We start from the raw sequence: 25280 nt of genomic DNA on the forward strand, positions 1-25280 counted from the left end.
TTAATTAATCTAATTACTTGTCCTTAACATTTTTATTAGCTATAAAGCATAAAAGAATAAAACAATTTGGCAAATGTACTAGGCTATGAATACAGTAAAATACAATTTGCTTGACATTGAGATTAAATTGCATTTTGTGAGTACATTTAAAAAATAAAAAATCTCAATAAAAAATAGAACAGACATGCAAGAAACTACAGTTAAACAGCCATACTTTTGAATCTTATCCATAGCTTTAGTTTCACACTCCAGTTAGTACTGAGTGCATGCTGAAGTGCCGCATGAGTCAGCTAACTCCTGTCTCCAATCTTGAACAGGGGGGGGTGTCACAGACTGCGAGAAGGAGAGGGGTGGTCCGGTCCGGGTGCCATTCCCAATGGAAAAACTCCCGTTACAGTACTCCAGTACTCCCACGATCTGGGTCAGCATCAGTGGTAAGTGATGTCATCTGAGAACTTGGTTGAGCCCTGCCCTCAGGGCGAGACAGGGGTGAGAGGGCTCCCGGAAGCCCAGCTGGCCTGTGGAGACAACACGCCCTGGGCGAGCCAGAGCCAGGGAGGGACACAGGAGGAGGAGGTGGGAGACAGCGGGTCCCTGGCCGACAACAACAAGATACAGGAAGTGACATCAGAACCCAGTGAAGGGGTAGGCAAACTGCAGGAGGACCCACAGACAGGTCTCAGAGGTAACCAGGGGACGTCTGCAGCATGGAGGAGCGGGGAGGATGGAGGGCCAGGTGTGTGTGGAGAATGGTGGTATTCTGGTGGTTCAATTCAGGTTTTTTTCTCATCAGGTTCTAAAAATCTATTTGGTCTGTTAAAGTTTTCTGATAATAAGTAACAGGAGAGGCATATAAACGACCAGTTAGTCATACAGTGGTGAACAGTTCTTATATGCTTTAGTGAACAAAGATAAAAGAAAAGCTAGAATACTGAAATGAAAAGGAATGTTCAAAATCAGCACTCAGGAACTACAAAGCTGATAAAAGCAATATTATTTCTTATGGTTAAGTAAACAAGACTTTCTTATCTAGAGTTGCCACCATTTTAGTTACAGTACATATTGACACTTTTTGAATAGAATTTGTCACTCGGCAGTTTGAGTGTGTATTTTAATCCATATCTCTGGGTGCGGCAGGTGTGTGTCTGGAAGAGCAGTGCTTCAGTGGGAGTAGGAGGAGGTCTCCCCCCAGGGGGGTGGTGTTACTACCGTATCCAGAAAGGGAGAGGGACAGGCGGACAGAGGAGCCCAGGGGCCCAGGGTCTTTCTTCTTCTTTGGAGGAGGTAACGGAGCCTCCATGTAAGTCACTCCCCTATTCCGGTGAAGTGAAATGATAAGACAATTCAACTTAGGCCTTAATTCAATCTGTTGAGTGTAGCCATTTTTTGTATTGACTACTTTTATTCAATGTAGAGTAACCTCCTATTGTGAGAGCAGAGGATGGCAACGGATCTACGACAAGACTAGAGAGGACTTTAAACTCAAGTGGTGCGAGATCAAATCCCCAGTCACCTATTACAACTTCAAAGAAGGTAACTGTACTATACAAGCTCATATGGTTCACTCCACAGAGGTATCAATACAGTTACAGTTACATAAAATGTTAATTCAGTCTTGAATATTTCATAATAAGCGGCAAATATATATCTGGGTTCAGTGTTTGAAATCTTGTTTCTTTTGTAGAAGACAACAGATGTAAAATGACTATATGAAGGAGAATGGTTTTGAATATGTCCTCATGTCGTAGGTGAACAGCTCCTTTACCAGATCCCCAACAACAAGGTGCTGACCACTAAGATCGGCCTCCTTAGCAGCCTAAGGGAGTATGAACGCTTCAGCAGCAAGGTCAACCACGGTCGGGGACTGAGGTGAGGCATCTGAGACAAAGAATGTGCATAGGCCTCTCACATTATAGTCCTGTAAAATACTGTATCTCTATAGAGTAGTTACTAATGTCTACTTCCAATGGTTACTTCATCTAATGGCTACTTCTATATGTTAGTTCCCTTTATTTATTTTTTTACTTCACTAGGGTATTGACTTTCCTGGATCCGTTTTAAATCCAGTATTGAAAATAAGATAACACTTTAAAAAAGTGGACTATCCCTTTAAGTAATACAGTGACCTTTCATCTAATGGCAATACTTCTCTGCCTTGTAGGAGGTTGAAAATTGAGGAGTTTTTCCCCACCACCTTCCGCATGGACATGAGAGATGAGAGAGAGGCTTTCTTTGCCCAGCAGGAAGGTAAAAATTGGCCTAAGTCAAATACAACGCCTCCAGTAACATGATAACATGTCAATACTAGCACACTACAATACAGGTTCAACAAGATTCTGTAGGGGGCTACAGTTGAAAAAGTAACTTGTGCTTCATGGAAAAGACAATGAAGGCAAAGACAATGAAAACAAATCATGCGTAACTGACAGATTTGTGTGACACAATAGTTGTCCTGGTGATTCGAATGTATTATTATTTATTTATTTTTATGTTGGAACGTTAAGGTACAGCACTTCAGTTCCCAGTAGGCTATTGTTATAAAATCACAAGAGAAACCTGTTGTGTTGCTATAGAGAAATGTTGGCAGAGGTCATGTCTGAGAGACAGAGAGAGACATGTAGTGAAAAGCCATGACACACACAGTCCTTTAACAGTGGCTACCGCCTCACTGTAACAGGCTTTCCACCATTGCTCCTCACCTCATTTCAAAGCTGTTCATTTCAAAATTCAAAAGGCACTCACACATCTGAGCTATCTTTGTTGCAGGTGCATGGTAACAGTTGAATAACATGAGCAAAAAGAAGAAACCTGCACACTGCTCTTGCTAGTATCTTTAATTCTAAAAGTTAAAGGACAAATCCACTCAAAAACTACATTTTGGTATTTTTTCATTAGTCCATTGTTAATACAGACCCCGAATGTTTGCATGTCAGCGGTCAAGTATTCAGGATGTTGGACTTTCAAGAAGCAAAGTGACACTTTGCTTCTTGAAAATCCTATAATAGTTCCTTTAAGTTAAGAGGATGACAATGATACACCTGCATATTGTAAATTGAAACAGCATCTCTCAAGCCTACGGCAAAATTACAACAATCAGGTGAAATATAATAACATGCATAATGACAACAATAAGGTTTAGTCTGCTTTGTGACATAAATAACTAATTATTGTGACATATACAGTACCAGTGAAAAGTTTGGACACACCAACTTATTCATGAGTTTTTATTTATTTATTACTGTTTTCTACATTGTAGAATAATAGTGAAGACATCAAAGCAATGAAAAAACACATATGGAATCATGTAGTAACCAAAAAAGTGTTAAACAAAGCAAAATATATTTTTGATTTTTCAAAGCCTTGATGACAGCTTTGCACACTCTTGGGATTCTCTCAACCAGCTTCACCTGGGATGCTTTTCCAACAGTCTTGAAGGAGTTCCCACTTATGCTGAGCACTTGTTGGCTGCTTTCCTTCACTCCACGGTCCAACTCATCCCTAACCTTCTCAATTGGGTTGAGATTGGGTAATTGTGGAGGCCAGGTCATCTGATGCAGCACTCCATCACTCTCATCTCTTGGTCAAATTGCCCTTACACAGCCTGGAGGTGTGTTGGGTCATGGTCTTGTTGAAAAACAAATGACAGTCCCACTAAGCGCAAACCAGATGGGATGGCGTATTGCTGCAGAATGTTCTGGTAGTCATGCTGGTTAAGTGTGCCTTGAATTCTTAATAAATCACCGACAGTGTCACCAGCAAAGCATCCCCACACCATCCCACCTTCTCCTCCATGCTCCACGGTGGGAACCACACATGCAGAGATTTTATTTTATTTTAACTTTATTTAACTAGGCAAGTCAGTTAAGAACAAATTCTTATTTTCAATGACGGCCTAGGAACAGTGGGTTAACTGCCTTGTTCAGGGACAAAACTACAGATTTTTACCTTGTCAGCGCAGGGACTTGATCTTGCAACCTTTTGGTTACTAGTCCAACGCTCTAACCACTAGGCTACCTGCCGCCCCTATCATCCGTTCACCTACTCTGCGTCTCACAAAGACACGGCGGTTGGAACCAAAAATCTCACATTTGGACTCATCAGACCAAAGGACAGATTTCCACCAGTCTAATGTCCATTACTCGTGTTTCTTGGTCCAAGCAAGTCTCTTCTTATTATTGGTGTCCTTTAGTATTGGTTTCTTTGCAGCAATTTGACCATGAAGGCCTGATTCACTCAGTCTCCTCTGAACAGTTGATGTTGAGATGTGTCTGTTACTTGAATTCTGTGAAGCATTTATTTGGGCTGCAATTTCTGAGGCTGGTAACTCTAATGAACTTATCCTCTGCAGCAGTTGCAAACCTGCGTCTTCCTTCCCAGTGGCGGTCCTCATGAGTGTCAGTTTTATCATAGCGCTTGATGGTTTTTGTGACTGCACTTGAAGAACCTTTAAAAGTTCTTGAAATTTTCTGGATTGATTGAACTTCATGTCTTAAAGCAATGACGGACTGTCGTTTCTATTTGCTTATTTTAGGTGTTCTTGCCATAATATGGACTCTGTCTTTTAACAAATAGGGCAATCTCTGTATATCACCGCTACCTTGTCACAACACAACTGATTGGCCCTAACGCATTAAGATGGAAAGAAATTCTACAAATGAACTTTTAGCAAAGCACACCTGTTAATTGAAATGCATTCCAGGTGACTACCTCATGAAGCTGGTTGAGAGAATGCCAAGAGTGTGCAAAGCTGTCATGAAGGCAAAGGTTCGCTACTTTGAAGAATCTCTTTGTTTGACACTTTTTTGGTTCCTACAAGATTCCATATGTGTTATTTCATAGTTTTGATGTCTTCACTATTATTCTACAATGTAGAAAAGAGTTTAAAAAAAAACTTGAATGAGTAGGCGTGTCCAAACTTTTGACTGGTACTGTAGGTAATGTAGTCAGCAAAGGTGACATATAACTAATTTGTCTGCATAGTTCACATATAACTACAATGATTAAATGTCACTATTTTGAGATATTCTAATAAGACATTTAAAAAAGCATTCCCACATCTGAGTTATATTGTTGCAGGTGCATGGGAATAATGCGAAAAGAGAAAGCACACTGCTCTTGCTCGTATCAGTAGTTTCATTCAAGTTTACATGAGATATTCTAATAAGACCATGTTGCATTGCTAGGTATGTGTGATGAGGAGACAAGCATGTGGATCTGTAAGCCCACGGGCCTCAACCAGGGGCGAGGCATCTTCCTCCTGAGGAGCCAGGAAGACGTCTCGGCCTTCAGACTCAAGCTGCAGAACATCGCAGAGAGCCAGTGCAACAGGACGCTGCCTTTTCGCTTGCCCCAGGCACGCATCGTGCAGCAGTGGGTGAACACTAGGGCTGTGAACGCTACTTTATAAGGACGTTCAGTACTGTATCTGCAAAACCAAAAAGGAATTGCAGATTATACTATCATCAAATACATTCTATAATTCTGATTTTATTCGATGTGGTTATACTGTAGTAATTCTCCATGAATTGCAAAGCTGCCATTGTCTGCCACATTCAGTTGATGAATTAGATATATTACTACATTTCTACCAACAGAGGGAATGCAAGATCTGTTTTTAAAAGAGCGATGTACTACAGACGGGTTGGTTTATTAGCAACAAAACCGCGCAACTATGCGGTAAAAAAGACGGTGTTGGCACAGATTGTTGACAACATGTAAACTATATATAAATAAAGTTTCACATTGAGCACCTCATCTCTCAAATACATCGTTACAGTTGTTGGTTAGCTAGCTCATGAATTTGAGACATTTAGCATAGACGAAACATCAGTGAAAACACCTCAAACAAGACATGGTATCAATAACAAGATACAACGATTCCCCACATGGCAGTTTCTTGTCATTGTTGCTAGCTATCTGGCTATCCAGAATCACAACCACACATGGCTTTCTGCACCATTGAAGCGTGCGCATTGTTTTCGTGACGTGCTCAGCCTTGTATCTATTGAGACAAGGCTCTGGGCCTGTATTCAGAAAGAGTATGCATGCTGATCTAGGATCCGTTTTTCCTTATCATAATGAATACGATTATTTGGACAGCGGGGACAATCCTAGATCAGCCAAGTGGATTATAATGTATATCTAATGTTTCCTCAGGTATATCCAGAACCCTCTGCTCTTAAAGGGGAGAAAGTTTGATGTGCGCTCCTATTTCCTCATTGCCTGCACCTCACCCTACATGGTCTTTTTTCGCCATGGTTACGTGCGCTTGACCTGTGACCTTTATGACCCCAACTCCCCCAACCTCTCTTCCCATTTGACCAATCAGGTTAGTAGAAAAAATATGCTTCTCTTTCTTTGTTTACAAAATAATTTTGCCTCCCCTGAGCAGGATAGTGTTTTTTTGTCATGCATCTTGTTCTGGAGGCAGCTCTGCAGAGTGGTCACTAGCTGATTTTAAACCAAACTCTAACCACACTGTTAACCCTAATGTCTAACCCTAACCTTCAATGAAGACAAAAAGTAAAACAAAAAATATAATGAATCTTTACAATATAGGCAATTTTGATGTTGCAGTTGGCCTGTCTAAAGGGGAAATGCTCAGTTCTGCTCCAGGACAAGACTCATGACAATAAATGTCAACCTGCTCCCCTGACCTGCAAGTTTAGTCATATAAGCAGAGTATTACTATTTCAGAATCAGGTTGTCAATAGATGCATCTCCATAGGATATTGCATGAAAATAGACCAGAAACCAGGTCATAAAATAATGGTACCAATCAAGTCTCAAACTGTTGGCCCTGTAACAACAACTCTCTCTGGCCATTCATGTGTATCCTGGTCCCCCTTTTGTTTCCCCACAGTACATGCAGAAGAAGAACCCTCTCTACAGCGTGCTGAAGGAAGAGACCGTCTGGTCCATGGATCGATTCAACACCTACGTCAATGACAAGCTCAGTGTTGCCAAGGGTCTGCCTAGGGACTGGGTGCTTGGCGCTTTCGCCGTGAGTTTTATAGTTTTTTTTTAGGTTTACATCATGGTTAAGTTAACCCTTCAGGGACCAATTATGAAAGCATCATTGGTGTTATTTATAGTTAAGTGATGGGATTTTACTCCTGGGAGAGACTACAAACGACATCCTCTCCACCCACACCTTTGTGTCTGTCTGTCTGTCTGTTTGTCTGTTATCCATTCATTAGAAGCGAATGCAGCAGATCATGATCCAGTGTTTCTTCGCTGTGAAAGCCAAGCTAGATCGTAAACTGGGGTACTTTGACCTGATTGGCTGTGATTTCATGATTGACGATGACTTTAAGGTCGGCAAAACACCTCATTGGTTTTTAATGTAAAGTGTATGTGAGTTTCAAAGTATTTGTGAGCGGTTGGTCAAACTAACAGTTGATGTGCTTGCTGTGCCTTTGTCTGTTCTCATCTAGGTGTGGCTGTTGGAGATGAACTGTAACCCAGCCCTCCACACCAACTGTGAGGCCCTGAAGGAAGTGATTCCCAGTACTGTTGTGGAAACTTTGGGTGAGCACACACTACCGTTCACATGACTGGCTTAATTAGTTCTGTTGGACTATGATATTACCTCAAGAATTTGACAAGATATCCTCAAATGCAGCTGATCTCAGAAATAAACTCAGTTCGGAAATACTTTTTTTGTCTTTGTAATTCAAGATAACGAGATGATGTATCGCCAGTTCCCCTTTAATTTGTTAGTTTGCCTGTGTTTGGCTTCTCTCTGTTTTTCTATTGGAGGGTTGAAAATAGCCTGATGTGTGATAGCTACTACCCAACTGTAGGCTAGTCAGCCCTTACAGCCATATGCCTTATCTCCTGTAGATCTGACTCTGGAGATCTTCAACAAGTGTCGCTGTGGACTGAAGCTGCTGCCACTGGCCAGTCAGAGGGACTTTGTGCTACTGTATGATGGCGAGACTGCCCATGTCCCTGTTCTCAGCCGTAGGAGCAAAACAGCAGTACCCCTCCAAGCCCAGCACCCAAAGAGTGCCTCCACCCAAATGCCCTTCACCACCAGCAGGACTCAGAAGACCGAGTCTGTAACATCAGTGTCTCGGGAGAAGTCAGTGAGTGAAAACACATTTTCTCCTGTAGCCATGACGGCTGTCTTGGTACCCCTGACTGGCACTGATGCCACTGACCATCCTGCCCCTGTCACTACACACAATGATCCATCCCTGCAGACCGGTCCCAACCGACCCACAGGCCCAGCAGGGGCCCCCAGACCCCATCCCACCCACAAACCCAGTCCTCGGCCCCTCAAGCCAGCCCAAGCTCGCGTGGAGCTCCGGCTCAGCAAGTGCACCTGGCAGCGGCGATCGGGGAACTCAGAACATCGCAAGCCCCCAGATCTCCTGTGGGTGAAGAATACCTTCATGTCCCTGTCCACCCCGGCTCTAACTGAGGGCTCACGCTTCTCTGTGAGACGCCTGCGGGCCACCAAAGCCTGCCACCCCGACCAGGAACAACCCTTCTGCTACTCCCTGAGGCCCACCCAGTTCCGCCTGGCCAAGCCCGGCACCAGCGGCCCCGTGTGGACAGACAAACAGGACAAGAAAGGGGAACAGGAGGGAGGGGGGTGCCAGGAGCCCGGTGTAGACACACAGAGTGCAGCCAAGGAAGAGAAAGAGGACAAAGAGCACAGGGAGGAGCTGTGATATATTCACACTGAGACACTCATACCTGTCAAAGTATAGACTTAACGTTAATCATTTTGGTTTGTGGGTAACAATATGCATGGGTGAGGTTGGAACCTCGCCCTGAAAGGAATCCTACTTAGCTTTTTATTACAGAATATTTTAAATGAATAAAGTATGTTTATCCCCTGAAAAAACCCCAGATGATTCTGTCTTTTGATGCTTGAAATTTTTGAGGTGGCTTCAAAAATGCAATTGCACAACAGTATGACAACTGGTGAAATAGCACACGGGCAAATCTACGGTACCAGAGTAATACTGAGACTAAGATTTTTTTAACTTGAAATGTATTATAAACAAAAAACAATGATTGCAAAGGTAGGCAATCTTGATACTACATTTTGAACAGAAATGCAATGGTTCATTGAATCAGTCTAAAACTTTGCACATACACTGCTGCCATCTAGTGGCCAAAATCTAAATTGCGCCTAACCTGGAATAGTACATCATGGCCTTTCTCTTGCGTTTCAATGAAAGAAAGAAAAAATACGCATATTTTTTTCTTTGTATTAGCTTTTACCAGATCTAATATCTTATATTCTAGTACATTAATTTCACATTTCCACAAACTTCCACAGAGTATTTCCTTTCAAATGGTATCAAGAATACAGCAAGATGACGCCGACAGAGATGGTCGCCTCACTTCAGGTCCTTCGGAAACTACTCAGTTATAATTTTTTTAATGTATTAGTTTATGTATTATTTTTTACATTGTTAGCCCAGGAAATCTCAAGTGTTATTACATGCAGCCAGGAAGAACTATTGGATATAAAAGCCATGACAACTTACCAACAGGAATACGTCTTTCCCGAAGCGGATCCTTTGTTCGGTCCTCCACCCTGGACATGGGATCTTATCCCAGAGGTCGACCCAAAACAACGCGGTCGCCGCAGGAGAGGCAGACGGAGCGGCCTACTGGTCAGACTCAGAAGGCGAGCACACCATCCACCGCTCCCGAGCATATTACTCACCAATGTCCAATCTCTAGATAACAAAGTGGACAAAATTAGGGCACGAGTTGCCTTCCAGAGAGACATCAGAGATTGTAACATCCTCTGTTTCACGGAAACATGGCTCACTCGGAATATGTTGTCAGAGTCGGTACAGCCGCCCGGTTTCTTCATGCATCGCGCCGACAGAAACAAACATCTCTCTGGTAAGAAGAAGGGCGGGGGTGTATGTCTTATGATTAACAACTCATGGTGTAATCACAACAACATACAGGAACTTAAAACCTCTTGCCGCTCCGATCCCTTTAGCGGGATCATTTTCATCTACATCCGGTGAAGTGCAATACACCAAAACTCAGCTTAACTTGTTGTTAATCCAGCCGGCATGTCAGATTTCAAAAAGGCTTTACGGTGAAAGCAAACCATGCGATTATGTGAGGACAGCTCTCAGCAGACAAAACATTACAAACAGCTAGCAGCAAAGTAGATTGATCACGAAAGTCAGAAAAGCAATAAAATTAATCACTTACCTTTGATGATCTTCGTATGTTTGCACTCCCGAGACTCCCAGTTACACAATAAATGTTTGTTTTGTTCGATAAAGATTCTCTTTATATCCAAAAACCTCGATTTTGTTCAGTAATCCACAGGCTCGTGCAGTCACGACGGGCAAACGAAAATTCCAAATAGTATCCGTAACGTTCGTAGAAACATGTCAAATGTTTTTTATAATCAATCCTCAGGTTGTTTTTACAATAAATAATCGATAATATTTCAACCGGACGGTATCCTTTTCAAAAGAAGAGAGAAAGAAAAGGTCTCGCTCCCGGCGCACGCGCATGCACAAATCTGAGGACATCTGGCTATCCACTGACGCGATGTGATCATTCTCGCTAATTTTTCAGAATAAAAGCCTGAAACTATGTCTAAAGACTGTTCACACCTTGTGGAAGCCATAGGGAAAGGAATCTGGTTGATATCCCTTTAAATGGAGGATAGGCTTGCAATGGAAAAGAGTAGTTTTCAGAAAAACAGCACTTCCTGGATGGATTTTCCTCAGGTCTTTGCCTGCTATATCAGTTATGCTATACTCACAGACAATATTTTGACAGTTTTGGAAACTTTAGAGTGTTTTCTATCCTAATCTGCCAATTATATGCATATTCTAGCTTCTGGGCCTGAGAAATAGGCATTTTACTTTGGGCACGTTTTTCATCCAAACATCAAAATACTGCCCCCTAGCCTAAAGAGGTTTTAAGTCCTTTTGTTCACCTGACCTAGAATTCCTTACAATCAAATGCCGACCGCATTATCTTCCAAGAGAATTCTCTTCGATTATAGTCACAGCCGTGTATATCCCCCCCAAGCAGATACCTCGTCGGCCCTGAAAGAACTTCACTGGACTCTATGTAAACTTGAAACCATACATCTTGAGGCTGAATTTATTGTAGCCAGGGATTTTAACAAAGCTAACCTTAAGAACTAGACTTCCTAAAGTCTATCAGCATTTTGAATGCGAGATACGGGCTGCTAGCATTCTGGATTATTGCTACTCTAACTTCTGCAATGCATACAAAGCCCTCCCCTGCCCTGCCTTCGGCAAATCTGACCCTGACTCCATTTTGTTGCTCCCAGCCTATAGACAGAAACTAAAACAGGAAACGCCCGTGCTCAGGTCCGTCCAACACTGGTCTGACCAATCGGATTCCATGCTTCAGGATTGCATCGATCATGTGGACTGGGATATGTTCCGGATAGCCTCAGACAACAACATTGATGTATACGCTGACTCAGTGAGCGAGTTTATTAGCAAGTGCATCGAATATGTCGTACCCACTGTGACTATTAAAACATTTCCTAACCAGAAACCATGGCTTGATGGCAGCATGTGCGCAAAACTGAAAGCGCGAACCATCGCTTTTAATCATGGCAAGGCGACTGGAAACATGACCGAAAACAAACAGTGCAGCTTTTCCCTCCGCATGGCAATCAAACAAGCAAAGCGTCAGTATAGAAACAAAGTAGAGTCGCAATTCAACAGCTCAAACACGAGACGTATGTGGCAGTCAATCACGGATTACAAAAAGAAAACCAGCCCCGTCGACGTCTTGCTCCCAGACAAATGAAATAACTCCTTTGCTCGCTTTGAGAACAATACAGTGCCACTGACACGGCCCACTACCAAAGCCTGTGGGCTCTCCTTCTCCGTGGCCAATGTGAGTAAAACATTTAAACGTGTTAACCCTCGCAAGGCTGACGGCCCAGACGACATCCCTAGCCGCGTCCTCAGAGCATGAGCAGACCAGCTGGCCTCCGCAGTCTGTAGGGAGACCGGGCAAAGGGAGGAGACGACAGGACTTAGAAAAACCGATCCACAACGACCAGGATCGTGGTGTTCCCCTGTGACGGAGGAAGATCGGTCAGGAAGTCCACCGACAGGTGTGACCAAAGCCGTCGTGGTACGGGAAGGGGTTGTAATTTCCCTCTGGGCAGGTGCCTAGGAGCCTTGCACTGAGCGCACACCGAGCAGGAGGAAACATAAACCCTCACGTCCTTGGCCAAAGTGGACCACCAGTACTTGCCACTAAGACTTTGCACTGTCCTACCAATGCCCGGATGACCAGAGGAGGGTGACGTGTGAGCCTACCAGATCAATCTGTCACGAACATCGAACGGAATGTACACCCGTCCAGCTGGACACTGAGGTGGAGTAGGCTCTGAACGTGACGCCCGCTCGATGTCCGCGTCACGTTCATCGCTCCTCTGTATCATACAGTCGTGACAGTGCGTCGGCCTTAGTGTTCTGGGAACCCGGTCTATATGACATCGTAAACCTAAACCAGGTGAAAAACGTAGCCCACCTTGCCTGGCAAGGGTTCAGTCTCCTCGCCGCCCGGATGTACTCCAGATTACGGTGGTCAGTCCAGATGAGAAAAGGGTGTTTAGCCTCCTCAAGGTAATGTCTCCACACCTTCAGAGCCCTGACGACAGCCAACAACTCCCGTCCAAAGGATTGGAAGAAGGCTGGAGCATTCTTTAACCCGTACGGCATGACGAGGTACTCATAATGGCCGGATGTGGTACTAAACGCTGTCTTCCACTCATCTCCCTCCCGGATATGCACCAAGTTATACGTGCTCCTGAGATCCAGTTTTGTGAAGAAGCGTGCCCTGTGAAATGACTCAATCGCCGTAGCGATGAGAGGTAGTGGGTAACTGTACCCCACTGTAATGGAATTTAGACCTCTAGTCAATGCACGGACGCAGACCTCCCTCCTTCTTCTTCACAAAAAAGAAACTCGAGGAGGCGGATGACGTGGAGGGCCGAATGTACCCCTGCCCCAGAGATTCAGAGACATATGTCTCCATAGCCACCGTCTCCTCCTGTGACAGGGGATACACGTGCCTCCTGGGAAGTGCGGCGTTTACCAGGAGATTTATCGCACAATTCCCTCGTCGATGAGGTGGTAATTGAGTCGCCTTCTTTTTACAGAAGGCGATCGCCAAATCGGCATATTCTGAGGGAATGCGCACGGTGGAGACTTGGTCTGGACTCTCCACCGTTGTTGCACCGATGGAAACTCCTACACACCTGCCTGAGCACTCCTCTGACCACCCCTTCAGAGCCCTCTGTTGCCACGAAACCTTGGGGTTGTGACAGGCCAACCAAGGTATCCCCAGCACCACGGGAAACGCAGAAGAATCAATAAGGAAGAGACTAATTCTCTCCCCATGACCCTCCTGCGTAACCATGTCCAGTGGAGCCGTGGCCTCCCTGATTATCCCTGACCCTAATGGTCGACTATCTAAAGCGTGCACTGGGAAGGGCTTATCAATCCGAACAAATGGGTCCCTAAACTATAAGCAAAAGACATGGTCAATAAAATTCCCCGCTGCGCCTGAATCTACTAGCGCCTTATGCTGGGAATGTGGGCAAAACTCAGGAAAATAAATCAACACATACATGTGAGCAACAGGGGACTCTGAATGAGTCTGGTGCCTACTCACCTGGGGTGACCGAACAGTGCCCTGCCTGTCCTCTCGACTCCCAGAAGAGCTCCTCCAGCACCGGTCAGCAGTGTGCCCTCTACGACCACATCTGGCGCAGGAAAGGGCTCCTCCTCTGGTCGCCCTCGCTGCAGTACCTCCTAGCTCCATGGGCATCCGAGCGGAGGTGCTGGGGGATGAAACTGACAGAGCTCGATCCGGACGTCCTCGGGTAGCCAGCAAGTTGTCCAGCCGAATTGACATGTCCACCAGCTGGTCCAAGGTGAGGGTGGTATCTCTACAGGCTAGCTCCCGACGGACGTCCTCACGCAAAATACACCTATAGTGATCAATCAAGGCCCTGTCATTCCATCCCGCCCTGGCAGCCAAGGTCCGGAACTCCAGTGCGAAGTCCTGCGCGCTCCTTGTCTCCTGCCTGAGATGGAACAGACATTCACCCGCTCGGCCCTCAGGTGGGAGGTCGAACACTGCCTGAAAACGGCGAGTGAACTCTGGGTAGTGGTCCCTCGCAGAGTCTACCTCATTCCACACCGCGTTGGCCCACTCCAGGGCTTTGCCTGAGAGGCAGGAGACGAGGGCGTTCACGCTCTCACGTCCCGAAGGAGCCGGGTGAACGGTTCCCAGGTAGAGCTCCAGCTGGAGTAAGAACCCCTGGCACCCGGCAGCCGTCCCATCGTACTCCCTCGGGAGCGCGAGCCGAATACCACTGGACCCAGGCTACGAATGAGAGGGTTGTGGGGTTGGTTGTAGTGTGGCTGGTGGAGGTGTAGGAAGGCCACCACAAAAGGTGGAAATTATAGGCAATTAGCAAGACACCCCCAATAAAGGAGTGATTCTGCAGGTACGGAGATGAGATCCTCAGAGCCCTTGTGAGACCATATGCTGACACATGCACATTTGTGGCCTGCTGGAGGTCATTTTGCAGGGCTCTGGCAGTGCTCCTCCTTGCACAAAGGCGGAGGTAGCGGTCCTGCTGCTGGGTTGTTGCCCTCCTACGGCCTCCTCCACGTCTCCTGATGTACTGGCCTGTCTCCTGGTAGCGCCTCCATGCTCTGGACACTACGCTGACAGACACAGCAAACCTTCTTGCCACAGCTCGCATTGATGTGCCATCCTGGATGAGCTGCACTACCTGAGCCACTTGTGTGGGTTGTAGACTCCGTCTCATGCTACCACTAGAGTGAAAGCACCGCCAGCATTCAAAAGTGACCAAAACATCAACCAGGAAGCATAGGAACTGAGAAGTGGTCTGTGGTCACCACCTGCAGAACCACTCCTTTATTGGGGGTGTCTTGCTATCTGCCTATAATTTCCACCTTTTGTCTATTCCATTTGCACAACAGCATGTGAAATTTATTGTCAATCAGTGTTGCTTCCTAAGTGGACAGTTTGATTTCACAGAAGTGAGATTTACTTGGAGTTACATTGTGTTGTTTAAGTGTTCCCTTTATTTTTTTGAGCAGTGTATGTACATTCATCCCTTATATTTGTGTGTATAAGGTAGTTATTGTGAATTTGTTAGATTACTTGTTAGATATTACTGCATTGCCGGAAACTAGAAGCACAAGCATTTCGCTACACTCGCATTAACATCTGCTAACTATGTGTATGTGACCAATAAAAAGTGATTTTATTTGACTATGCATATCCTTGCTTCAGGTCCTGATCTAAAGGTAGTTCGAATTGGGTATGTCATTTTAGGCGAAAATTTAAATTGTTTAAATTAGTCTTTGTGTATAGCACAAAATATACTGACCCATGTATACCGTCTATATATTTATATATACAGTATATAGATTTTATATATACTTTGTGTATACCGACCCGTAGCACTCACGTCTGTTGCCATGAAGTGCATTGAAAGGCTGGTCATGGCTCACATCAACACCATTATTCCAGAAACCCTAGACCCACTCCAATTTGCATACCGACCCAACAGAACCACAGATGATGCAATCTCTATTGCACTCAACACTGCCCTTTCACACCTGGACAAAAGGAACACGTATGCGAGAATGTTATTCATTGACCACAACTCAACACCATAGTTCAACACCATAGTGCCCTCAAAGCTCATCACTAAGCTAAGGACCCTGGGACTAAACACCTCCCTCTGCAACTGGATACTGGACTTCCTGACGGGCCGCCCCCGGGTGGTAAGGGTAGGGAACAACACATCCGCCACGCTGATCCTCAACACGGGGGCTACTCACGGGTGCGTGCTCAGTCCCCTCCTGTACTTTCCTTCCATTGCATTTAATTTTTTATTAAATGTGTATGTATGTTTCGCATTTTATTTCGTTAATATTAAATAGCCTATATATTAACAAAATAAAATGGCAAATAGCCTATGTTGCAAATTATTTGTTTTCTTCCTTTTATTTTCAGTGAATAGTTATGTGTCTTTACGGTGAAACTGCTTTGGGTGCGACAATGCGCTGTTTAGTGAACACACTGTATTTATTTTTTGGGGACTTAAAGCTCAAAGTTTGTGGACCAGAAATGGATAGAAGAAGAATATTAATATAACTCTGTTGCACTCGACTATGTTCTTGCCTATTAGTTGAACTGTACTGTATTGTACTCTTCCCCTGCAATTCTCGGAATAAAAATGTCAATTTCAAGGTGACGCAACGCCTGGTTATACTGCGTTTCTGTCTAAATGTATAGTGTCTAGAGCCATGGCATCATAATGATGGTAATAAGAGGTGGATTAATTCGGGTGGGACTGTGTAGGACCTCACTGAAGGCCCATGCCCCAGGCCCACGGCACGCCACTGCTGTACCGGTACCCCCTGTATATAGCCTTGATTGTTATTTTACTGCTGCTGTTTATTTATTTGTTACTTTTATTTTCTATTTTCAATTTTTTACTTAACACTTATTTATTTATTTTTCTTAACTTCTTAAAGTCTATCACTGTAAGGTCTACACCAGTTGTATTTGGCACATGTGACAAATAACGTTTGATTTGATTTGAGTTTGAGTTTTGTTTAACTTTGCAATCATTGGATTTTGTTTGACATACATTACATGACCCAAAGTATGTGGACACCTGCTTGTCGAACATCTCATTCCAAAATCATTTGCATTATGGAGTTGGTCCCCCCTGTGCTGCTATAACAGTCTCCAGTCTTCTGGGAAGGCTTTCTACTAGATGTTGGAACATTGCTGTGGGGACTTACTTCCGTCCAGCCACAAGAACATTAGTGAGTTGGTGCACTAATGTTGGGCGATTAGGCCTGGCTCGCAGTCGACGTTCTAATTCATCCCAAAGGTGTTCGATGGGATTGAGGCCAGGGCTCTGTGCAGGCCAGTCAAGTTCTTCCACACCAATCTCAACAAACCATTTCTGTATGGCCCTCGCCTTGTGCATGGGGGCATTGTCATGCTGAAACAGGAAAGAACCCTCCCCAAACTGTTTTCACAAAGTTGGATACACAGCATCTAGAATGTCATTGTATGCTGTAGCGTTAATATTTCCCTTCATTGGAACTAAGGGGCCTAGTCCGAACCATGAAAAACAGCCCCAGACCATTATTCCTCCTCCACCAAACTTTAGGCAGGTAGCTTTCTCCTGGCATCTGCCAAACCCAGATTTGTCCGTCGGATGGCCTGATGCTGTAGCGTGATTCAACACTCCAGAGAACGCGTTTCCACTGCTCCAGAGTCCAATGGAGGCGAGCTTTACACCACTCCTGCCGACGCTTGGCATTGTGCATGGTGATCTTAGGCTTGTATGCGGCTGCTCGGCCATGGAAACCCATTTCATGAAGCTCCTGACGAACAGTTACTGTGCTGACGTTGCTTCCAGAGGCAGTTTGGAACTCGGTAGTGAGTGTTGCAACCGAGGACAGACAATTTTCACAAGCTACACGCTTCAGCACTCGGTGGTCCCGTTCTGTGAGCTTGTGTGACCTACCACTTCGCGGTTGAGCCGTTGTTGCTCCTAGACGTTTCCACTTCACAGCACTTACAGTTGACTGGGGCAGCTCTAGCAGCTCTAGAAATTTGACGAACTGACTTGTTGGAAGGTGGCATCCTATGAATGTGACACGTTGAAAGTCACTGAGCTCTTCAGTACGAGTCATTCTACTGCCAATGTTTGTGTATGGAGATTGGATGGCTGTGTGTTCGATTTTATACACCTGCAGTAATGGGTGTGGCTGAAATGGAGGAATCCACTAGTTTGAAGGGGTGTCCATATACTTTTTAAAGTGGAAAATCTGTGTCTCAGCATCACTCTGTTATTGTGGAATTGCCCACACCAATCCAACTGTACAAACAACAACTACAACACACCACACAACTGTGTTGAAGCTGTGGCTTGTTGTTATGACTGCAGCCCTTTGTCTTTCAGCTGTGAAACACATAATTATCATGCCTCTGTACTTATTAAGCACTGCATATGTAAACAGGAGGATTATTTCAACAATGGTCAACAGCGGCTCTTGTTTCTCAATGGCTCTGCCATCAATTGCTTCATCTGCATGATTCTCCAAAGGGAAAGCAGACAGGCTTCGGAAGAACTCAAATTTGCTCTGTGACACTGTCAAAGTGAAAAGGCCACTGAGGAAGTTGCATAGCTCTCTGCGTGCAAACTGACAGGAAGGAAGAGTGAGTGCACTGTGACGCTGCTCACAGATTTTTGCTTCTTGACTCAACTCATCTCAGAAGCTTTGCCACCTTTTTCTTGATATTTCAGGGATAGTGATATTGTGTTTTAGAAGAAATGGAGAACTGAGAAGTTAAGCGACATAGCCCTCCCTTCCCTCTGCACTGTGCCGGTCCTCTTTTCCTCTCCTTCCCCCCTCCCTCTCTCTACATATCCTCCGTCTGGTCTTAGCGCTGTGCAGAAGCTGTGGGGATGAATGCAGACGGAGACAGATGGTACAGTATAGTTAGTGTACTAGGAACTGAGGGTGAAGGAAAGAGTTCTGTGTCTCGCTGGACTGGAATAGGCTGAGAGAGGAGAGTGCTACCTGGTCATGGGATGCTGTAGTGTGACTCAGAGAGGAGCGCATTCCGGGATTGACGATGTGGGCCCTGATGAGATCGAGCTCCTGGAGATTGACAACTCAGGGTGAGTCTTATTTTGTTAACAGAAGACCATGAACCCTATCAATCCCTTATGGTAGTGGTCTGTTTGAGTTTGATAGACTGCCATTCGGCTTTTTACAACCTCACAATCACATTTTAATTTGACTCGGAAACATAAGCGGCAGGTAGCCTAGCGGTAAAGAGAGGTTAAGAGTGTTGGGCCAGTAACCGAAAGGTCGCTGGTTTGAATCCCTGAGCCGACTAAGTGAACAATCTGTCCATGGGCCCTTGAGCAAGGTCTCTCTGGATAAGAACATCTGCTAAATGACGTAAATGTAATGACTGTGGAGATTTTAAATATGTTGATGACACATGACAGCATCTAAGACTATCAAGCATGGTCACAACCGAATAGATACGCTTCACAATATCAACTTCTCTGAATCTAGATAAAACAAGCAGTAAAATACTGAGCCTCTTGGCTTTGTAAGAAAGTTTGAAACTATACTATTAAATAGTACCTATTGTTGGGTTTTGGTAAAAAGAACGAGGTGTGTTTGGTTGATGAGGTATTGAGAGGAAGTGGTGTCGCTTTGCCTTGGGGTAAGTGGTGAAAACAGAGCACACATTGACAAGTGTGCTAGCAGTTTCAACCACTTCAGAACTTCAGTTCCTTGAGAAAGAAACAATGACATTTGAGGGCATATTTTATCGAACAATGAAACATAATGCATCTGTGTAATTTTCATTTACACACAAAAGCACATACAGAGTTGGAACGCTAGTTTGGAGACATAAAAGTTTTAATAGACATAAACGTACGGATCCTCACTGAAGCGGCACTGATGTGATTAGGACATGAGCGGCCGGTGATATTGTCTCCCTAATTAGCAGACAATGCTACCGCTCGTCTCTCCCTCCTGTCCAGTCTGGTCTAACACTGGCCAGGTCTCTAAAACCCGTCATGTGGGGAGTGGGGGAAACGAGAAGCTAATCACAATAGCAGCTCACAGACTTCACGTGCCCAAACTGTGAGAAGACAAGGGATCAGCCACAAGCAACACATACTGTGCACACGCGCGAGGATGCTTGTCCGCACACACACATTGACACACTTATGAATGTATGTATATATATATATATATATACACACACACACACACACACACACACACACACACACACACACACACACACACACACACACACACACACACACACACACACACACACACACACACACACACACACACACACACACACAAATAGGTTCACACACACTGCATTCAAACAGTGCATACACACGCATACACACAGAGACAGACACTCAAGCACAAACACAGATGTGACAGAACTGTTGACACACATAGGGAATGGTTTAGGGGTGTGTAGCTGCTGTATTACTACCAGATAAATGGGTGAATGTGGGCAACAGGTCTTTATGTGAGGGGTTCAGATGGTGGGTGTCTGCTCCGTACTTTAATCTGCTTATGTCTGGACACTGTTGGGTGAAGGGGGCTCAGGCAAGATGGCTGGCTCGTAAATGAGGTGGGCAAATTGGTCTACAGTTCTGTGAGATGTTACAGTAGTGTGGGATAAATGGGAGATGTTTACATCTTTGTGAGAAGGTTTTGTGGTTAATGTGATATGGAGTTGACTGCTGATATACAGTGCCTTCGGAAAGTATTCAGACCCCTTGACTTTTCCCACATTTTGTTACATTACAGCCTTATTCTAAAATGGACTTTAAAAAATCCTCAGCAATCTACACACAATACCCCATAATGACTAAGCGAAAACAGTAAAAAAAAATGTTTTTATCAAATGTATAAATAAAGAAATAAAAATGAAATACCTTATTTACGTAAGTATTCAGACCCTTTACTATGAGACTAGAAAATGAGCTCAGGTGCATCCTGTTTCCATTGATCATCCTTGAGATGTTTCTACAGCTTGATTGGAGTCCACCTGTGGTAAATTCAATTGATTGGACATGATTTGGAAAGGCACACAACTGTATATATAAGGTTCCACAGTTGACAGTGCATGTCAGAGCAAAAACCAAGTCATTAGGTCGAAGGAATTGTCCGTAGAGCTCTGAGACTGGATTGTGTCGAGGCACAGATGTGGGCAAGGGCACCAAAAAATATCTGCAACATTGAAGGTCCCCAATAACACAGTGGCATCCATCATTTTTAAATGGAAGAATTTTGAAACAACCAAGACTCTTCCTACAGCTGTCCGCCCGGCCAAACTGAGCAATCGGGGGGAGAAGCGCCTTGGTCAGGGAGGTGATCAAGAACCCGATGGTCACTCTGACAGAGCTCCAGAGTTCGTCTGTGGAGATAGGAAAAACTTCCAGAAGGACAACCATCTCTGCAGCACTCCACCAATCAGGCCTTTATGTTAGAGTGGCCAGACAGAAGCCACATGACAGCCTGATTGGAGTTTGCCGAAAGGCACCTTAAGATTCTCAGACCATGAGAAACAAGATTCTCTGGTCTGATGAAACCAAGATTGAACTCTTTGCCCTGAATGCCAAGCGTCACGTCTGGAGGAAACCTGGCACCATCCCTACGGTGAAGCATGGTGGGGCAGCATCATGCTCTGAGGATATTTTTCAGAGGCAGGGACTGGGAGACTAGTCAGGATCGAGGCACAGAAGAACAGAGCAAAGTACAGAGAGATCCACGGGTGTGCCAAGCTTGTAGCGTCATACCCAAGAAGACTCGATGCTGTAATCGCTGCCAAAGGTGCTTCAACAAAGTACTGAGTAAAGGGTCTGAATACTTATGTAAATGTAATATTTGTTTTTTTTTGCAAACATTTCTAATAAAACCTGTTTTAGCTTTGTTATTATGGGGTATTGTGTGTAGATTGATGAGGGGAAAAAACGACTTAATCAATTTTAGAATAAGGCTGTAACGTAACAAAATTTGGAAAAAGTCAAGGGGTCTGAATACTTTCCGAAGGCACTGTATATGATTAATGTTTCAGGATATGGAGTCTAGGAGAGAGCAGGCTTCAGCTCTCTGTGAGGAATGGAAAAGACGGTCCACCCTCTCGCTACCCTTCAGTGAGACACCTCAACCAGGAGGTCAGTGGAGGATGAAAGTGTGTGTCTGTGTGTGTGAGAGAGAGAGCGAGAGAGAGTGGCCATCTGTATGATTATGACACTAAGATACAGAAATTGAAAAGGTTCTGCCATGCACTTATCACACAGGAAACAACAGTGGGTCACACCCTTCGAGTGCACATATTGGCACTTGCAAGTGTGAATGCATGGTGTCAATGGTGCATCAACATACTATTTTATGTCAAAGTTGTTATATCACATTAATGATAAAGAGATACTCATGTATACTAATGTGTATACTAATGTAAACTCCTCACTACATCTCATTTTAAATGAGACAGGTGAAGTATTCTATTCCATTCCCCTAGGTTGTGCTATGGGGCAGGAGCAGAGAGGAGCTACACCACAGAATCTACAACCAGCCCATCCGTGATTGGGAGGGCCAACCTACACACATGTATGGAGAGATAGTGCACTCCTCCCTGGTGTCTCTCCACAACAGCTACACACAGGTAACATCGCAGTACACCATGCTCAGATAGACTGTAGAGATCAATCATCACTCACTGTCTATGTCCCGACTCTAGTACTGCTATATTGATGTTCTTTTCATGTGTTTGTTTATGTTCCTATAGGAGACACGTGAACACTATCTGGTGCTTTTCTCCTTCCACTTGTTGATCCTATCTCTGGACCACTCTCACCATGACTTTATCTATGAGGTTGATTCCTTTACAAATGGGGAAATACTGTAACGACACTGTGCAGATGCATGTTGAACATTTAACTTGAATGTAAAATGCGTTCACCTAAGGCCAGCTAGTCAATGTGTTGCTTCTTCTTTCTCAGGGCATGCTGCCTCTCTCTGGACTGTCTTTCCAAGCCACCTCACTAGCCTCCAACTCGCAAACCATGTTCCAGATCAGTGGTGAGTTCTATTATGATTATGCAGTGAGTTCATTAAAGCATTAATAGACAAGGGTATATGATTTATTGTGGTTTATCACGGCTGTGCTACGGTCATAGGTATGACGCGAAGCCAACAGTTAATGGTTTAATTATTGTATTGTAACACGGCTACCATCTCCCTCCCCATTCTAGGTCCAATGGTGGACTCCAAAGTATTCACCTGTGCCAGTGCAGCAGAGATGAACAAATGGATACACCACATGGAGAAGAGGAAATACAAATCCATGAGCCAACTGCTAAGCCCCTCCCACTGTGCACTGTCTTACCTGGTAATTCAATCAACATAAGAACCACCCCCTTATACAGTAAATTACAGATCCTAAACAGATGTCATTGCAAAATGTTAAACTGTCTGAACAATTGTGAGGTTCACTTTGCTTGATCACAACTTGAACATCTAATATCACATATGAATAGCACATATAACATACAGTTGAAGTCGGAAGTTTACATACACTTAGGTTGGAGTCATTAAAAATCATTTTTCAACCACTCCACAAATTTCTTGTTAAAACAAACTATAGTTTTGGCAAGTCGGTTAGGACATCTACTTTGTGCATGACACAACAATTATTTACAGACAGATTTTTTCACTTATAATTCACTGTATCACAATTCCAGTGGGTCAGAAGTTTACATACACTAAATTGACTGTGCCTTTAAACAGCTTGGAAAATTCCAGAAAATTATATCATGGCTTTAGAAGTTTCTGATAGGCTAATTAACATTGTTTGAGTCAATTGGAGGTGTACCTGTGGATGTATTTCAAGGCCTTACTTCAAACTTTGCTTGACATCATGGGAAAATCAAAAGAAATCAGCCAAGACCTCCACAAGTCTGGTTCATCCTTGGGAGCAATTTCCAAACGCCTGAAGATACCATTTTCATCTGTACGCAAGTATAAATACCATGGGACCACGCAGCCGTCATATCGCTCAGGAAGGAGACGCTTTCTGTCAAATTCTTATTTTCAATGACGGCCTAGGAACAGTGCGTTAACTGCCTTGTTCAGGGGCAGAAAGACAGATTTTTACCTTGTCAGCTCGGGGATTCGATCTTGCAACCTTTTGGTTACTAGTCCAACACTCGAACCACTAGGCTACCTGCCGTATAAACACCATGGGACCACGGAGCCGTCATATCGCTCAGGAAGGAGACGCGTTCTGTGTCCTAGAGATGAACGTACTTTGGTGCGAAAAGCGCAAATCAATCCCAGAACAATAGCAAAGGACCTTGTGAAGATGCTGGAGGAAACAGGTACAAAAGTATCTATATCCACATCCAAACGAGTCCTTTATCGACATAACCTGAAAGGCCGCTCAGCAAGGAAGAAGCCACTGCTCCAAATCCGCCATAAAAAAGCCAGACTACGGTCTGTAACTGCACATGGGGACAAAGATTGTACTTTTTGGAGAAATGTCCCGTCTGGTCTGATGAAACAAAAATAGAACTGTTTGGTCATAATGATCATCGTTATGTTTGGAGGAAAAAGGGGGAGGATTGCAAGCCGAAGAACACCATCCCAACCGTGAAGCACGGGGGTGGCAGCATCATGTTGTGGGGGTGCTTTGCTGCAGGAGGGACTGGTGCACTTCACAAAATAGATGGCATCATGAGGTAGGAAAATGATGTGGATATATTGAAGCATCATCTCAAGACATCAGTCAGGAAGTTAAAGCTTGGTCGCAAATGGGTCTTCCCAACGGACAATGACCCCAAGCAAACTTCTAAAGTTGTGGCAAAATGGCTTAAGGACAACAAAGTCAAGGTATTGGAGTGGCCATCACAGAGCCCTGACATCAATCATATAGCAATTTGTGGGCAGAACTGAAAAAGCGTGTGCGAGCAAGGAGGCCTACAAACCTGACTCAGTTACACCAGCTCTGTCACCAAAATTCCCCGAAAGTATTGTGGGAAGCTTGTGAAAGGCTACCAGAAACGTTTGACCCAAGTTCAACAATTGAAAGGCAATGCTACCAAATACTAATTGAGTGTATGTAAACTTCTGACACACTGGGAATGTGATGAAAGAAATAAAAGCTGAAATAAATCATTCTCTCTACTATTATTCTGACATTTCACATTCTTAAAATAAAGTGGTGATCCTGACAGGAAATCTTTACATGGATTAAATGTCAGGAATTGTGAAAAACTGAGTTTAAATGTATTTGGCTAAGGTGTATGTAAACTTCCGACTTCAACTATATATTACACTAATGAGCTAAATGCATCATCATGAAAGGACATTTGTTGCAAATAATAATCTTAGGCGAAACTCTCCAAATATGAAGGTACGTTTCTGTTGTCACTTACTGTAGGTACCCTGCGATGAGATCTGGAAGAAAGAGGAACTGAAAACGTATTTACTGCAAGCCCCAATTCAGCAGTGGGAAGGGGCCCCCATCCAGCACATGGGCCAGCCTGTATACATATCCATGGTCCACATCATCAACACACAGAGACAGGTACACAACCCGCACTGAGTACCTGTGTACTCACCAGTATTCTAAAGTCCATT

The 25280-nt window shown here is 44.3% G+C and overlaps 2 protein-coding genes across 2 annotated transcripts; both read left to right on the forward strand.

Moving 5' to 3' along the window:
• Positions 1–441: 441 nt before the first annotated feature.
• ttll10 (tubulin tyrosine ligase-like family, member 10) lies at positions 442–8681 on the forward strand. Its single transcript, XM_039011493.1, has 12 exons — positions 442–685; positions 1138–1300; positions 1415–1533; positions 1749–1859; positions 2146–2239; positions 4840–4846; positions 5198–5370; positions 6157–6328; positions 6863–7003; positions 7200–7316; positions 7437–7530; positions 7846–8681. The coding sequence occupies exons 1-12, from the start codon at positions 442–444 to the stop codon at positions 8679–8681; spliced, it is 2271 nt and encodes a 756-aa protein (XP_038867421.1).
• Positions 8682–18582: 9901 nt separating this feature from the next.
• LOC120061586 lies at positions 18583–22335 on the forward strand. The gene is made up of 3 exons (XM_039011494.1): positions 18583–18760; positions 21715–21814; positions 22162–22335. The coding sequence occupies exons 1-3, from the start codon at positions 18666–18668 to the stop codon at positions 22333–22335; spliced, it is 369 nt and encodes a 122-aa protein (XP_038867422.1). The 5' UTR covers positions 18583–18665.
• Positions 22336–25280: the final 2945 nt, after the last annotated feature.

This window comes from Salvelinus namaycush, chromosome 16, assembly GCF_016432855.1.
Source record: "Salvelinus namaycush isolate Seneca chromosome 16, SaNama_1.0, whole genome shotgun sequence".
NCBI classification, from domain to species: Eukaryota; Metazoa; Chordata; class Actinopteri; order Salmoniformes; family Salmonidae; genus Salvelinus; species Salvelinus namaycush.

Bases quoted from the DNA above. Each gene is read 5' to 3' on its own strand.
- ttll10 (XM_039011493.1), top strand. From the start codon at position 442: ATGTCATCTGAGAACTTGGTTGAGCCCTGCCCTCAGGGCGAGACAGGG. The intron at 5,371-6,156 runs GTGGGTGAACAC...ATGTTTCCTCAG, and splicing joins CAGGCACGCATCGTGCAGCA to GTATATCCAGAACCCTCTGC. The intron at 7,004-7,199 runs GTGAGTTTTATA...TCCATTCATTAG, and splicing joins GGGTGCTTGGCGCTTTCGCC to AAGCGAATGCAGCAGATCAT.
- LOC120061586 (XM_039011494.1), top strand. From the start codon at position 18,666: ATGGGATGCTGTAGTGTGACTCAGAGAGGAGCGCATTCCGGGATTGAC. The intron at 18,761-21,714 runs GTGAGTCTTATT...TTAATGTTTCAG, and splicing joins CTGGAGATTGACAACTCAGG to GATATGGAGTCTAGGAGAGA. The intron at 21,815-22,161 runs GTCAGTGGAGGA...CCATTCCCCTAG, and splicing joins TGAGACACCTCAACCAGGAG to GTTGTGCTATGGGGCAGGAG.